The following is a 17,359-nucleotide window of genomic DNA, read 5'->3' on the forward strand; positions in this document are numbered from 1 at the left end:
TCATGAGTGTCATGAATAAAATCAGTGAAAGAAACACACGGTCTGGGTCCTGGCTCTATTGTCTTTCTTTCCCAGTTTCCACAACAGTTCTCCTCTATATTCATTATTACTAGTGCATAAGAAGCGTCTGGCTGCTGATTTAGACTAAAGGTCCATCTAGAAGCTGTCTGCTTCTGGGAAGCATTCAAGCAGGAACTGAGTGCTACATTGCAACTGGTATTCAGAGACATTCAGAGGCAGTATTTTATTTTCTCTATCCTAAATTTTCCAAAATTCAATTTCATTGGATCCCCCTGAATTCTACTACTACAAGAAAAAACAACAACAACATCCAACTGACTTTATCCATGTAATGCATAATTATGCAGCTCTATTCTGTTCCCTCTTACTGACCTTTTTCTTCATTTTTCTTCAACCTTTCCTGAAATTTCCCCAGCTCTCCTTTTTGAAGTGAAACAACCAGAAATGTGCACACTATTCCAAATATGGTAGCACTGTAAAATTGTATAGCAGCATCATGCTGTTAGCAGTTTTATTTTCAATCCCTTTCCTCAAAGCTTTTGATTCATCACAAGGGAAGCCTCTTCATTTTTTCTTGGCTGCTGCCTTCTTAATCTCAGTTTTAATCTCTTTTTTAAATTTACCGATGGTTTTAATTGTTGTTTAAACCTTTTAACTACTTTTTCTTAACTGTAACCTTTTGCTTTTAAATGTTTCTTGTAAACCAAAGAAACAGATAAAATCAGCAAAATAATAAGAAAAAGCAAATAGCAATTTACATGTCTGGATAGGCTTGCTGATATAAAAAAAGTTTTTCACGGGCATCCATGAGAGTATAACGAGTGTGCCTGTCTAACGTTAGCAAGTCTTGAGATAGTTTCAGCTCTAAACTGGGGAAAAATATCCCTCCATACCTACAGTACAACATGGGAAGAGGCCTTAAAACAGTGCGACCTGATAGGTGCTGTCCATGGTCCTGAATTTTGCTTAGACTGCTCACTCTGCCTGAGCTGACTGATCTGCTCAGTGTGAGAAAAAGAACAGGGTTGGGAAGTATGTGAGGATTTTGTGAGGTTAATACCCTTCAGTGCAGGCGTCAGCAAACTTTTTCAGCAGGGGGCCGGTCCACTGTCCCTCATACCTTGTGGGGGGGGCAGACTATATTTTTTTGGGGGGGAATGAATGAATTCCTATGCCCCACAAATAACCCAGAGATGCATTTTAAATAAAAGGACACATCTACTCATGTAAAAACATGCTGATTCCCAGACTGTCCGTGGACTGGATTTAGAAGGCGATTGGGCCGGATCCAGCCCATGGGGCCTTAGTTTGCCTACCCATGCTTCAGTGGCAGGCCAGACGATGGACAGAGTAAGAGAAATTATGATGTGATGGTAAGAGCTACGGGCACACAAGTGTGACATAGTCCCCAGCTGCGAGGTTCCAACCAAAGAAGAATGGCAACTTGAGCAGACAGAATATTCACAACTCACAGACCTAACACACAGAATAAGAGAACAAGAAGAATATATGTTTAAAGAAGATTGGAAAACGTTTACTGAATATATGGGAAATAATTGCGCACAGCTGACAACACTGGCAGCATCAAGATAGATTCAACAGTGTAAAAAAGTTTTGATGGGTGCAATAATGGAATACTGAATGGTATAGTTTTTGTAAAATACTCAGGGATTTACAATATGTAAAATGAACCAATGAAAGAGAAGAAGGGAAGTCATTGATATATTAAGGATGTAAAATGTTCATTATGTATATATATACAATGAACTAAAAAAAGAGGTTAAGATATGTTGTTGTTGTTTGGTCATTTAGTCGTATCCGACTCTTCGTGACCCCATGAACCAGAGCACGCCAGGCACTCCTGTCTTCCACTGCCTCCCGCAGTTTGATCAAACTCATGCTGGTAGCTTCGAGAACACTGTCCAACCATCCCGTCCTCTGTCGTCCCCTTCTCCTTGTGCCCTCCATCTTTCACAACATCAGGGTCTTTTCCAGGGAGTCTTCTCTTCTCATGAGGTGGCCAAAGTATTGGAGCCTGAGCTTCAGGATCTGTCCTTCCAGTGAGCACTCAGGGCTGATTTCCTTCAGAATGGATAGGTTTGATCTTCTTGCAGTCCATGGGACTCTCAAGAGTCTCCTCCAGCACCATAATTCAAAAGCATCCATTCTTCAGTGATCAGCCTTCTTTATGGTCCAGCTCTCACTTCCATACATTACTAATGTTTAGATATACCTTCTCTAAAAGGCCGGAGGCATTTCTTTTAGGAATGGGTGGGGATGAGATACCAAAAGAAGACGAAAACTATTTCTGCATGCGACAATGGCAGCCAGAGTTTTGATTGCTCAAGGATGGAAACATCAAGATCTGCTGACTATCGAAGAATGGCAAACAAAGATGGTAGAGTACGCAGAATTAGCCAGGCTGATGGGACGAATCCATGAGCAGGATGACCAGACGTTCCAAAAAGACTAAGAAATTTATAACTTACCTTGAGAAACACTGTTTACATATAAAAAACACTGGCAGGTCAGAGATAAACCTTACAACGTATGGAGCATTCTATATGAGATTATAGAAAGAACCATGTATAGATATGAACTGATATACATCAATGTGTAAATGTTATAGTGTGGAAACAAGAAAACCAGAAGAGGGGTAGAGGGAAGTGGTAATCCTGAGAGTTTTAGGTTACTAATATTGTAAGAATGTACTGTATAAATATATAATATGAAAATCAATAAAAACAATTGCAAAAAAGGATGTAAAATGAGTATTTTAAATTGTAAAACAGAAAACTTATTTATTTATACCCCATCCAACTGGCTGGGTTTCCCTGCTGGGATCAAGCAGGTGTGAGAAATCACCCTTCAGAATGTCAGAATCTTATTCACAATCTCTTTCTAGAGTTCAAAAGAAACTTCTCATTCTGGATGGAGAATATCGGTGAAATGTTTTCTCTCATTTCAGTGAGGGTGGCACATGGTAATAATATCGTGTTGAAACTTCCTACCAGCCTATAATGTTCCATTATCCTAGATGCTTTGACAATGTTCCCAGTGTGAAAGAAATTGCTTCCTGTGAAAAAATTGCACTCTTTTGGGTAATACCTTGCAGGTTATTTATGAGGGAAAGCGTAGCCATTTAGGCAACTTGAAAATTCAGCTCTTTAGGTGTGCCCTTTTTTAAATATACTATAAGAATGCCATTTCCTATCATTTTTTTGTAACTGTGGGATGGCATTCAACTGGCAAACACATACTTCAGGTTTGCATTTTAGGTTTTTTAATGTCTGTCCAAGAAAATTGGGTGAAGAGGAATGGCCAGATTCAACACACACACACACACACACACACACACACACACAGACACACAGAGATACTGGTTTGCAGTATTTTAAAAATTAATTTTATTAAAAACACAATTATCCAAAAGTTACACTTCAGTTTTCTTGACTGCCATAATACCACAGAACAATGACTCCGATCCTCAATTCATCATCACTGTCATGTTGACTCGCCAAATACTCTGAGTAGGAACCCAACTATGGATCTGGGTTTACTAGAAATTTTCAATCAATATATCCCCTCCACAGACACCTCTGTGATGATGATGGCATAAAATTATCCTGTTTTTCTTCAATAAAAATGGAGACTAAATTGTGTCAAAGACTTCTTTTTGCCTCTGACTATTTGACGATGGCATGAGAGGCATTCTGAAAGAGCAATGTTCCAGATATTATTAATTCAAGCCTCTATTGGTATATTAGAGTTTTCCTTCCACCATTGGACAATAACTAGTCTAGCTGCTGTTAACAGGAAGGGAATTAATTCTTTTGATTTAAGGGTAGAATTTGTGGTCAAATCTAATGATAGTAAGGCAAGCACCTGATAGATAGTTTAGTGATTTTGAAGGTCAGATAAAAGTATTTTTCCTTTTGGGAAAGCCCCAAACAAAAGAGCACCCAAACTTTTATTAGCTGTTACACCCCCCCCCAAACTGCATCACTAATACATCATGGTTACATCATGAAAGGGGAGGTCTGGTGGCAGTAATCTGAGCATCCTGGACCCTTCCCCATTCCTCCCCTTGCCCTCCACCAAATACCCATCAAGTGTAACAAAAGAGATATTTACATTTCCCTGTTTCCCGGCCAAGTTAATCACACCCTTTTGTCTTCATCTGGGTTTGTTATTTCTGGAATGGCTACCTGTCTGGCACTCAGGTATCAGGATGCCAGGAATTATCACTCAGGCAGAGGGGCTGCTGAGTAGCTGAGCTCACATGTCTATATGAATTTCTGAAGTTTTCCCAGTGAGCCAGTACACAGAAACATTTATCAGTGAATTGTTACATTTGGTATTGTGCAGCAGAAGCCCTTTGAATAGATAGGATGAAACTGTGATGAAGTGTTTTGCGGGGACAAATCACAAAAGTCACAAAAGTGATTGTGCTGATTTTGGTAGTGGGCTGCATGTGCATGATATCTGCTGGAGGGGCACCCCCCCCCACACCTGTACATAAATTCCTGCAACAAGGCAACTCCATGTCTGGGGGGGGGGGCAAGTTAGAAGAAAGGAGCTTCTAACTAAACATCAGGAATAACTTTCTGACAGTAGTTTGACAGTAGAACAGACTCCCTTGGGAAGTGGTGGACTCTCCTTCGTTAGAGGTTTTGAAGCAGAGGTTAGATGGTAACTGTCAGTTGAGACCCCTGCATTGCAGCGGGTTGGACTAGATGACATTGGGTTCTTTCCAAATCTACAATTCTATGATTCTATATCCTCTGCCAGCTGGAAGAAATAGAAAATACTCTTTTCGTTTGTAAGCTCTGGGTTCACAAAGAGTTAAATCTTCCCCCATGCACGCAGCTTAAGAACTACCGCCCCATATCATTACTTAATGTGGATTACAAAATTTTTGCAGACATTTTGGCTAAGACATTGAAAAAAGTGTTGATGGAAGAGATTCATAAAGACCAAGCGGGCTTTCTCCCGGGAAGACACTTGTCTGACAATTTGAGGAATATAATCGATATTTTGGAAAAATTAGAAGTGAACATAAATACTAAAGCAGTTTTGATATTTGTGGACGTGGAGAAAGCTTTTGACAACATTTCTTGGAGTTTTATGAAGAAGAACCTACAGGGTATGGGGATAGGCCAAGGCTTTGAAAACGGTATAAGTGCAATTTACTCAGAACAAAAGGCTAAATTAATTGTAAATAATGTGGTGACGGAAGAATTTAAGATAGAAAAAGGGACACGACAAGGTTGCCCAATTTCCCCATTGCATTTTATTTCGGTCCTGGAGGTTTTGCTGAACATGATTAGAAGGGACCGGTTGGTTAAAGGTATACAGGTCGGAGCCAAACAGTACAAATTGAGAGCATTTGCAGATGACTTAGTATTGACGTTACAGGAGCCAGAATCTAGTACCAAAAGGGTTTTAGAATTGATTCAAGAATTTGGTCAAGTTGCAGGGTTTAAATTGAATAAGTTAAAAACTAAGGTTTTAGAGAAAAATTTAACACCAATGGAGAGAGAGAGGTTTCAGAATGTGACAGGTTTAACAGTGGTTAAGAAAGTTAAATACCTGGGGATTAATATGACAGCAAAAAATGGGAATTTATTTAAAGATAACTATGAAAAATGTTGGGCTGAAGTGAAAAAAGATTTAGAAATTTGGTCAAATTTGAAGCTTTCACTGCTGGGCCGTATTGCTGCGGTAAAAATGAATGTATTGCCTAGAATGTTGTTTTTGTTTCAAACATGACAAATTGTGGACAAAATGGACTGTTTCAAGAGGTGGCAGAGAGATATTTCTAGATTTGTCTGGCAGGGCAAGAAATCCAGAATAAAATTTAAAATACTAACAGATGCAAAGGAAAGAGGTGGATTTGCCCTGCCAGACCTTAAACTTTATTATGAATCAGCAGCTTTTTGCTGGTTGAAAGAATGGCTGCTTCTTGAAAACACTGACATTTTGGATCTAGAAGGTTTTAACAATGTATTTGGATGGCATGCATATCTGTGGTATGATAAGGTCAAAGCACATAAAGCATTTAAAAACCATATTGTCAGGAAAGCTTTGTTTAATGTTTGGATAAGATATAAGGACTTATTGGAAAATAAAACCCCAAGGTGGCTGTCACCGATGGAAGCGAAAGCCCTGAAAAAGCTCAATATGGAGGTCAAATGGCCGAAATATTGGGAAATTTTAAAACAAGATGGAGATAGATTGAAACTGCAGAGTTTTGAAAAACTAAAAAATAAAGTGCGAGACTGGCTTCATTATTATCAGATAATGGAGGCATACAATTTGGATAAGAAAATTGGCTTCTAGGTGGAAAAATCAAAATTAGAAACAGAACTGTTAGAACCCAAAACTAAGAATTTGTCAAGAATGTATAACTTGCTGCTGAAATGGAATACTCAGGATGAAACGGTGAAATCTGCTATGATTAAATGGGCACAAGGTGTTGGACATAACATCATGTTTGCTGACTGGGAACAGTTATGGACCACAGGTATGAAGTTTACGGCATGTAATGCCCTAAGAGAGAATATTATGAAAATGATATACAGGTGGTACATAACCCCAGTCAAGCTTGCAAAAATCTACCATCTGCCCGATAATAAATGTTGGAAATGTAAAGAAACTGAAGGTACATTTTTTCACCTTTGGTGGACGTGCCCAAGGATTAAGGTTTTCTGGGAGATGATTTATAATGAATTAAAAAAGGTATTTAAATATACCTTCTTGAAGAAACCAGAGGCCTTTCTCCTGGCCATAGTCGACCAATCGGTGTTAAAGAAGGACAGAACTTTCTTTATGTATGCTACAACAGCAGCAAGAATACTTATTGCAAAGTATTGGAAGACACAAGATCTACCCACACTGGAGGAATGGCAGATGAAAATGATGGATTATATGGAATTGGCGGAAATGACTGGCAGAATCCGAGACCAGGAAGAAGAGTCGGTGAAAGAAGATTGGAAGAAATTTAAAGACTACTTACAGAAATATTGTAAAATTAATGAATTTTAGAATGATGACGGATTGAAGTTAAGCGGTTTCTAGCAGTAATGTTTAAAAGAATTGGAAAAATTGGTTTTTAATAGGTAAAAATTTAATGTTATAATACATCAAGATTAAAGATCAGGATTAAAAAGGAGGGAAAGGAATTGCTGGACTAACAAACTGAATTGGAATACAAAAGAGGGAGGTATGAGGAGGTCCGGCAAACAAGTAAACGTAAAAGAAGTGATGAAAAGATGGAATTGTTTTTAACTGTTTTTTCTTTTTCTTTTTTGTACTTTGTATTTTGTATTTTTCTTTTTATTGTTAATTTTCTTATTAATGTGATTTTTTTCTTGTGAAATTTTAATAAATATCATTAAAAAATAAAAAAAAAACTTCCCCCATGCAAAGTTTCCTGTGGACAGGAGATCAAAATCTTCACCAGAAAGACTGCTGGGTGACTTTGCAAAGTCTCTGTGGCCTGTCTCTGGCACATCAGCACCACAGATAACCAGCTCCTTCTGCAAATTGTAGTTTCCTCTTTAACTGAGAGTAGCATTCAAACCTCTTTTTTAAAAAATGCAGTCTGTGTAGTTCCCTCCCAGGCTCACCATGCATACTCTGTACATGTGCTCTCAGATCAGTCAGCAGCGAGAGCCAGGGGAAAGCAGTTCCTGCCCTCTCTTCTTCAGAAACAGCAGTACTTGCTCTGGACTGGGGATTTCCTAGGCTGAATGAACACCCGGAGATTCTCAGGAATCTGTGAAGTCTGGGAAGGGGTGGGGTGCGTGGGAAGAGGGCGGATCTGGCTAGAAGGGGTGGAGGAGGAGGGAAAGAGCTGCTGGAGAGACGCCAGTCGAGAAGAAGCCACGAAGAAGAGCAAGAGAGCGAGCATTAGAAGGGCGTGTGAATAACAGGACGGCAAGCAGGGAGAAAACATTCCCCCGCTGAAGGAGGAAGGAAGGACTGTTACCAGCCAGCCAGATAGCGCGTTTTGCTGGAAGCTTTAGGTCCCCCAGTAAGGACTGGAGAAAGAAAGGATCTGTAAGTTATGTCTGTAACTTTTATATCTGTAAGTTTTGATTGTCCTGTTTGTTTGTTTTTTAAAGAGTTTTGTGTTCCTATCTCCTCACTTTGTCCTCCTTTAAAAGTTCCAGGTTATGGAGGGGATCTGTGATGTTCCTGGGGACCTCTTCTCTGCTTTCTCAATCTCTCCTTACCCAGGCACTCCAGAGGCCATCGGTAACCATGGGTGTAGCCGGGGGGGGGCAGTTAACTGCGCCCCCCTCACATGAAGCCTGCCCCCCAGCATAAATCCACGCTATGCCTTGCATTTAGGTGGGGGTCAAGTCACTCCGGCTTGCATCCTGAGTTGCCCTCTGTGAACATGGAATTGTGATATGAGAAGGAGCCTGGAAACTCATCCAGCCCTCTGTTGAGGCTGGGGTCCCACCAGGACATCATTGCTGATAGGTGGCCATCCAGCCTCTGCTTTCAACCTCTAATGCAGGAAGGTGTCTCTTTGAAGGGACAGGAATAAATCAAATCCCTTTCACTGGACAGAGTCTGATCCAAAGGAGGCTGCCACTCTTGGGAGCATGGAGAAGTTTTTTTTTAGTACTGTTCTCAATATTTTTCATGGCCAGGTCAAGATATTTCTCTCCCCCACACTCACTCCTTTTCATTTTTAAAGTAGTATTCAAAACTGTAAAAGTTTTTAGTGGTTTCTAGCTAACCACAATGAGGCTCCAAGATTTGTTAAATGTCTGAGTGTGATGTAAAAGCAGTTTCTCTCCCACCACTTCCCCTGTGGGCTGATTCAGCTTCTGCTTCCATTCATTCTCGTCATTCTTCTGCCTTAACCTCCCAGCCCCCATATTTTAGTAATGTAAGTGTTGCTCTTAAGTATCAGTCGCCGAATGCATAATAACAGTAGAATTAATAACAGTAATCTTTAAAACAATTTTATGGAAGGTTTATAACATTTTGAGCATTAAAACCCAAATGCATTTAAAAAGGAGTGTATAAAAAAAGAATAACAACAACAACAACAACAACAACAAAAATACCCATGATCCTTACAAAACACAATTAAATAAAAAAGAGGAAGAGAAAGAACAAATTAAAAATAACTAAAAGAATAGAAAAGACTAGGAAAAAAATGATTAAAAAGAAGAACTCCTGCCTCCCTATCTGACAATTATCTGTTACAACAATTATTCAAAGTATTTAACATATGTACTCCATAATAGTTTTGTCCCCTCTGTAGGCTGTAACTTTGCCCAAATTTCCCTCTAGAGTCCAGCCTTTAATGTTTAGTTACTCAGACAGCACAAAACGACTCTTCTAACATCCTTCTAGTAATCCAAATTGATATTTCTCCTGTTTCTATATAAAATCTCTTATAAAGTCCTTTTAACCAGTTACAATAATAGTAATGGTAATGCTGGAATTCAGCTGGAAAATGTACTATTTTGGATGATTGTTTGTTTACCCTGTGTTTGGGCACCTATTGAGATATTGCATTCTTATTTTGCATGATGGTTCCTGAGATCAAGGGACAGGGTTTGTCTATGTTTTAATACAACTGGATGTCATTATGAATCAAGATGGCAGACTGAAACTTTCAAAACTTCACTGATTTTAATCACTGATTTCAAAACTTTGCTGATTGTTTAGGTTTTTTTTGAATTCTCATGCAAAGCCATATCTGGAGCTTCTAATGTCACCCGTTCATGCTAGCTTTCGGTTGCCTCGCCTTATAAAATAGCAAAAGTGTCAATATGAAATGTTCAAATACTTCTGTAGTTCAGCTCAACCAGAGTGACTAATTCCCCTCTGTTTCCACTCTCCAACAGAACAGAAAACGGTGTGGAGTATTATGAGCAGCAGTGAGTGGGGCAGCAACATTTTCACCATGGACACTGAAAACACATATGAAATGTACGGAGAGCAACTTCGTGCAAAATGTTTCGAAGAAGAAATCTACAGATATGCATTTTCTGAATTGGGTTATTATACTAAACCCATTGCCATCCTTATCTGCATATTTGGGTTGCTGGGGAATGGATATGTTTTGTGGCTCCTTGATTCCCATATTAAGAGAAATCCTTTCACCACCTACATCCTGAATTTGACTGCAGCCGACTTTGGCCTGCTCATGTTTTTGTCTCTGTCCCTTATCTTTTTGTTCGCTGATGACCTCTGTGGATTACCGCTCCCTGTTCGCATTTCTGCAATACCCCTGTTGCACTTATGCCAATTTTGCTATACTGCCAGTCTCTGTTTCCATACAATCATCAGTATAGAAAGATGCCTCTCTGTCTCTTTTCTGAGCTGTTACCAACATCAGCGACCACAATCCCTTTCGTCTGGGCTATCCGTGCTAGTCTGGATCCTGTGTGTCATGTTCTGCGGAATGGAAATTTCATTTTACCTGGTCTATAATATGGTATTATACCCAGTTGTCAAGAACATGTTCATTGTGGTCATATGGGTTTTGCCTCCAATTTTAGCTGTCTTCACTTTGCTCCTGCTGGCCAAAATGTGTTGCAACTCTCAGCGCCGACTGCCAGGAAGCCTGACTACCGCCATTCTTCTCTCCCTCCTGTTTTTCCTTCTCTGCCATGGCCCATGGAGCATCGCATTTCTGCTATCCTCCCCTAAGCATTCACAAACTCTTATTGCACTTTCTCAGCTCCTCCACTCTGTCAGTGGCAGCATTAAACCAGTGCTTTATTACTTGGTGGGGAAACGGGGCAAATGTTCCTCTACAGAACCCCTGAAGGTCATTTTCAGGAGGGTCTTCCAGGATGAATACTTTCCTCTGCAAGAGAACGTGTTGACTGATGCAGAGAAACTTAGTGCAGTAACTTGTTCAACGCAAGCCATCAACTGACGAAGCCAGCATTGTTCTTGAATGGAAATGCTTTGATCCTGGACTATGTAAGAATAATTGCTCATAGTGGACTATACCATGAAGCTCAATCTCCTTACCCAGGAATGAAGATGCAAGATGCAATCAATAGGCACAACAAAAAGCCACAGCTTCATTAACTCAAAGGAATGCTTTTCTCTTGCCATACTGATTTAACTGCTACTTCTCTCTAGCTTAGTATTGATAAAGTTGCTGCAGCATAGTCCATTGCCGTCAGGAACCTCAGGGTACCTCCCTGTGTGGAGTAAAGTCAGCCATGTTGATGACTATCACTGCCTCTTGTGGGAGCATAGTCCCATAATAAACTGCTCAGGACCGCAATACCTCAGGGATGACCTCTCTCCATGTGAACCTACCTGGAACCTGAGATCCTCATCTGAGGCCCTCCTTCATGTGCCTCCTCCACAAAGAGGTCTCAAGGGTGGCAACACGAGAACGGACCTTTTCTGCAGTGGTCCCCCATTTGTGGAATGCTCTCCCTAGGGAGGTTTGCTTGGCCCCATCCTTATACACATTTAGGCACCAGGCAAATACTTTCCTGTTTAACCAGGCCTTTGGCTGATTCACATACAATACCCTCTTAAAATGTATTGGATGGGATGTCTGTTATTGGGTTCCTTTTGTTTATATAATATATTTTGTGGTTTTTTTTATTGTGATTGTATCTTGTGAACTGCCCTGAGACCTGCGGGTATAGGGAAGTGTACAAATTTAATATATAATAATAATAGTTTAACTATGCACTGTGTGAATTGATTTGTCTGTGTGAAGAAATACTTTCTTTTGCCCCAGATGCTGTAACCTTTCCTCAAAGGGAAGTTTGCTGTGAGGTTGCTGGGTTTTTACTGCCTATGTGTTTGTCAGGAGACAGGAAATTTGATTCTCTCCCAGGGTGACAGCCAATAAGCAGATAAAAAAGAAGAGTTCTTCCCAAGTCTTTTATTCAAGATTCACAGTAGAAGACATAGCAATGTCACCTCTCTTAGATAATGGCGTTGCTCCGTGTAAAGTCCCACCACCTCCATCTCTCCTATCATATGTCATCCCTGCCCCGGCTGATCTGTGCTTTCTGGCTTTAATCTTCTCTTCTACTACTCTCAGTGCTTGCCAGGACCTGGGATAAGGGGAGGGGTCTGGCATGCTTTCCAAAGACACTGAGTCAGTTGTTTCTACCCTAGTGCTTCTTCTTTCTCCTGCTCCTCTCCCAATATTTCCCAGCTTCTGCCCTCTGCAGCCTCTGAACTGTGACCTTCTGCAAACCACTGTTCTAAATCTATACTGTCTCCCTCTTCTCTGGGAAGTGCAGCGGGGGGGGGGGGGGTTCTCCACCATTCCTCCTCAGACCAGTCCCTGACAGTGTTTCATACGTTGTCCTTTTAGGCACTGCCATGGGTTCTTTGAAACGTTTGATTAGGAGGAATTCAGTGATGTACTAAGGCAGGGGTCAGCAACCTAAGGCCTATGGGCTGGAAGCGGCCCACAGAGGCCACTTAGCTGGCCCCTGAGCTGCCCCCGAACTGAGCCGCCTGCTCAGCAAGTGCTGCACTAAACCGGCGCAGTGCAGCATGGGGACTCTTTCCCGCAGCTCCCGAAATCACTTCTTTGCATACCCAGACGCCAGAAATTGTGTCTGCGCATGTCCACGGCGCCGGAAATCACTTCTTCATAGGCACGATTTCCAGCATTTGGGCATGCGCAGAAGCAACTTCCGGCACCGCGGACATGAGCAGACGCGATTTTTGGCATTGTGCTGCTCCGGCCCGGCCCACGGAGGATCTCCATGGGAGTGATCCGGCCCATGCCCAGTAAGCCTTGCTGATCCCTGCACTAAGGCATCCATTCTGTCTAGTTAAGCATTTTTGCTTGTTAGTCAGAATGATCACCCTCTTCTGCCACACTTTATATTGCAAGGTTTATCCCAGCCCCTGCAGGCCAATTTTGGTGAGCACATAGGGGTGGTGGTGGAATATTTGCTCAGGGCTTCTGATGGTGGGGTTTGCTAGCTGAATCCCTCCCGCTTTATTTGCAATTCTCCAAAGTCACCTTGGGGCCTTCAATAAGACAATGAATGAATAAGGTTATTCAGAAGAATAACAATAGCATATGCAGCTGCTGTCCCTTGCTATGAACTTGCATGTTGCCTTCTAAAGTGGGAAGCAGGTGGCCAAGGAGGTTGGAGGAGGTGGATTTAGAGCAGTGTGGCCTTGGTTCAGTATACCTGAAGGAGCATATCCACCTCCATCGTTCTGCCCGGACACTGAGGTCCAGCTCCGAGGGCCTTCTGGCAGTTCCCACGCTGCGAGAAGCCAAGTTACAGGGAACCAGATAGAGGGCCTTCTCCGTAGTGGCACCCGCCCTGTGGAACGCCCTCCCACCAGATGTCAAAGAGAACAACAACTACCAGACTTTTAGACGATATCTGAAGGCAGCCCTGGTTAGGGAAGCTTTTAATGCTTAATAGATTATTGTATTTTAATATTCTGTTGGAAGCCGCCCAGAGTGCCTGAGGAAACCCAGGCAGATGGGCGGGGTATATATAATTTATTATTATTATTATTATTATTATTATTATTATTATTATTAATAATAATTATTATTCCACTGCACTGGGTCAATGGAAGGCATCACCACTCTGACATAGTGCATGTACTGAATGGAAGGCAAGAGGTGCAGGGTGCCAAATTTTTGCCTTGCAAGGGTGCCAGTGAAATTTGAAAGGCCAAAGACTAGGAGGAGGACTGACCTGATGATGTATCATATCCAGATCCACAGTTTCTTCTGCTCCTGTCCAGGCGAGCCAACAACCATGACCCCCCTTGCCACTCATTTGCCTGTCATAGCATCAGCTTATTATTAGATGTAAAAGGTTTGCCTTTTGTATTCTTTGGTGTACTACTGAATATCATGTTGCTTTTTATGATCCCAGAGCTGCCCCATCCCATTCATGGTTAGCAGCTTTTAAGCCTTTTGACAATGTCAATAAATAGGTAATGAAATGAAAGACTAAAGCTAGTCAATATTGATTGCTTTCTCTGTTCCAACTGTTTCTTTCTCTTTGAAAATGTACCCATTTGTACAGGAAGGAGTGATGCTTAGTTCTCATGTTCAGTGTGTGTGCCTTTGACGGTGCAGGTAGCCATGTTGGTCTGAAGCGCTCAATATATATATATATTTAAAATGTCCAGTAGCACCTTACAGACCAACTACGTTTGTTCTTGGTATAAGCTTTTGTGTCTATGCATGCACACGAAAGCTTATACCAAGAACAAACTTAGTTGGTCTCTAAGGTGCTACTGGACAATTTTTAAAAAAATATATATTTTAAAAGATTGTTTAGGTAGAGGTTTAACAACAACCACAACCACAATCACCACCACCACCACAACAGTAATAATTTTATTTAAATCCTGCCTTTGCCCTGACAGGGACTCAAGATAGCATACAGATAAAAACAAGAATAACTAAAAACATAAAAAGAAACAATAATTAAAAACAAACAAACAAGTAAACATTGATGGAACAACTTCACTCTTAAACTGTAACATTTGATGCAATATATTAGTTAACTTGAGAAGAAATGAGATATTCCAGCATATTGTGTGCACCATGATATTTAACCTTGAGTTGCATCACGTTGGCCAGTGACCCAAAGCAAGGTCGTGACTCATGTTTTCCGCAGTCAATCTAGCTCTCTGAAGAAAGGAAAGTTCATAGCCTCCATTCTGCCCTTTTTCCACTGCCCGCACAACACATCACTCTATATATTTAGTAAGATAAACAGTGGCCTACTTTAGGAGAACAAGAGGAAGGAATATAAAAGACAGGATACATGACAGCAGAGAAGAAACCAAGGCAATTCTCTGAGTGGCTACCAAGGTGCTTACTTTATGTTGCCCACAAGGATCGCCAAGCTGAGCCTACAATTCAGCAATTTCCATTATTGCTATTATTCATTTCATCACTATGCCTCTGTATATATTTTTTAAAAAACCTCAGTGTGGTTTAAAACACATGAGAGCATCAAATCCAGGATAAAACAATACTGAAGAAAGTTAAATATACATTCAAAGCAAAATAGTTACCAAGAAACTAAAATATTGTCTTAAACATTTCGAAAGAAAACATTACTAGAAGAAGCCAAATTTAAAAAATGCATATTTAAAACAGCACAATTGACAAGGTAATAAAATGTTATTGTAAGCATAGAACATGTCTGCTCCTGTTGTTGCCAATCCTGTGAAGTCTGCAGCGTCATTAAGAAGTATGGCTTATTTACACATATTTAAACCTGAGTTTTGATTGAGGGAGTGCAGAACCTCCCTCCCCAAGAATGTCTCTTGCTGCTTCTCTCATAGCTTCAGTCAGCTTGAGTCCAGAGCAGTCAGCTATGCCCACCAGTCTCTAGGTTGCAGCCTGCACTCATGGAGGTCTCACTTTTGTTTTCTTTCTTCTTCACAGAACATATCCAGGAATATACAGGGGGGAATCTGACACACAGGGATCTAGGGGTACCTTGTAACAATATTATTTGTGGTGGAACCAGGCTGGATTGGAGATGCAGGAGGTTCTGCCAGGGGACCAGATGGCTTTTACAGCAGCTCAAGCTTCACACGTAATGACCAGGTGTGTTAAATTCACACTTTCACAACAAGAGTGTGCAGAGCTTCCAAAGGAATGGAGTTGAAAAGAATCCTGCTTATGCCTTTGAAGCCTTGGAGCCCTTGGTATTTGAACAAATCCCACTTGGTGAATGATTAATTTTTCTTTATTAATTTTTATGCCATCTGATGTTCATGTTGGCTACTAAGCAAATTACAAGTATAAAAACTAAAGAAGCAAACATTAAGAGATAAACACCCATGATTATAAGTTGCAGAAAAGAAGCAGAAAAACACCAATCTACAGACCTTTTTTTAAGAATAAACCTATATTGTTGGTCATCTCTAATGCCATCCCCACAGCTTAGCTTACAAGGAGAGACTTAAGGAGTCATCATCATTGAATCTGTTGCGGCTGGAAGACTCTGATCTTCTCTGCAATCAGTTTTGTCACTAAAAACTCTTTCCAGCACCACCTTCAAGAGTACCCTGGATCGATGCGTCTTTTTCCTTCCAACTAAGAAGTAAATGAATGGATTAACACTGCTGTTGATAACAGCAGATACTACTCCAAATAATGCCGTTATTATATTAATATCACCAAGAAGATATTGAACAGTTATTATGACACTGAGTGGAACACCAAAAATGAGGAAGAAAAGAAGAGCAAGCAAGAGCGCTGTGTAAAACTTTCCTCGTTGGCATCGATGTAAACTGCAGCAGACCTTGATGGAAAGGATCACAGTACAGATGACCACAACAAGTGTGCAAAATACAGAGCTGATCGTATGAATGACACAAATCATTATGTCAAAGTCTGCATATTGGGTTAAAATGATAAAGTTTTGGATTCCAAAGACCAGAATGGACATTGCCCATATTAATGCACAAACAATTTCAGACAGGTGTTCTAGACGGTGGCATCGATACCAGATTGGGAAGACAACAGAGAGACATTTCTCGACACCGATGGCTGTCAGTAGATATAAGCTAATGGCATGTGTGGAAATAAACAGTTCAAAACCCAGCCGAGAGGAAATTCCTCCTACATCCCAAAATCTAGCTGAAATTGAAAATGCTAAAAATACAAGGACACAAGAATCAGCTACAGCCAAGTTCAAGATGTAGGTGGTGATGGGATTCTTCACGATGAAGCAGAGAAACCAGATGACAATTGCATTCCCCACCAGGCCACATATGAATATTGTAAGGATGAAAAGAAAGAAAAAGAGCAGCAGGTAATGTGTGAAGGAAGCAAGTTCAGAATCATCATCTTCCTCTGGGAATGCTGAAGGGCTGTAGTCTCCAGAAAACCCATCAATGGTTAAACCAAGTGATGCTGCTGTGCTCTGCTCAGCCATAATGAAATATTTTCTTTTGGGTTCTTCCTTCTTCCCCGTTCTCTGCACTATGTCTGCAAGCAGAAGGGATGAGGATCAGAATGGATAATTACTAAAAGTAAGTGCCTACACAATTCCAATATGGAAAGCTTCTAACTCATTTTATATAGGAGCCCAGGAAAGAGATTAACACTACTCACCTGCTACAGCTTCAAGAAGAAGAATAGAAATATAAAATTGTCGAGTCTGAAGGGACCCTAAGGATCATTCACTCCAACCCCCTGCAATGCAGGAAAAAGTTTTGGGCAAAATAAAGAAGAGCTTCATATAAGAGGCACAAGACTCCCAATGCATATAAGAAATAACTTTCGTTACACAGTCTTCTCTGCCCCTTCCTCTATGATGGTATCTCAGCCAACTGTTGTAGCTGTTTATCAGGCTAA

The 17,359-nt window shown here is 40.8% G+C and overlaps 2 protein-coding genes across 2 annotated transcripts; one reads left to right on the forward strand and one right to left on the reverse strand.

Moving 5' to 3' along the window:
* Nucleotides 1–7,841: 7,841 nt before the first annotated feature.
* LOC308481559 (mas-related G-protein coupled receptor member D-like) lies at nt 7,842–11,719 on the forward strand. Its single transcript, XM_081014034.1, has 2 exons — nt 7,842–8,085; nt 9,900–11,719. Exon 2 carries the CDS (start codon nt 9,923–9,925, stop codon nt 10,937–10,939), a length of 1,017 nt encoding a protein of 338 aa, XP_080870160.1. The 5' UTR covers nt 7,842–8,085; nt 9,900–9,922; the 3' UTR covers nt 10,940–11,719.
* Nucleotides 11,720–14,361: 2,642 nt separating this feature from the next.
* On the reverse strand, nt 14,362–17,266 carry LOC308480865 (mas-related G-protein coupled receptor member H-like). Its single transcript, XM_081012798.1, has 2 exons — nt 17,117–17,266; nt 14,362–16,990 (listed from the first exon to the last, which is right to left on the reverse strand). Exon 2 carries the CDS (start codon nt 16,935–16,937, stop codon nt 15,960–15,962), a length of 978 nt encoding a protein of 325 aa, XP_080868924.1. The 5' UTR covers nt 16,938–16,990; nt 17,117–17,266; the 3' UTR covers nt 14,362–15,959.
* Nucleotides 17,267–17,359: the final 93 nt, after the last annotated feature.

Source organism: Podarcis pityusensis (assembly GCF_964106645.2).
Source record: "Podarcis pityusensis genome assembly, chromosome: 7".
NCBI lineage: Eukaryota > Metazoa > Chordata > Lepidosauria > Squamata > Lacertidae > Podarcis > Podarcis pityusensis.

What these genes read in the sequence shown, in the direction of transcription:
- LOC308480865 (XM_081012798.1), bottom strand. Translation starts at nt 16,937, where the DNA reads ATGGCTGAGCAGAGCACAGCAGCATCACTTGGTTTAACCATTGATGGG.
- LOC308481559 (XM_081014034.1), top strand. Translation starts at nt 9,923, where the DNA reads ATGAGCAGCAGTGAGTGGGGCAGCAACATTTTCACCATGGACACTGAA.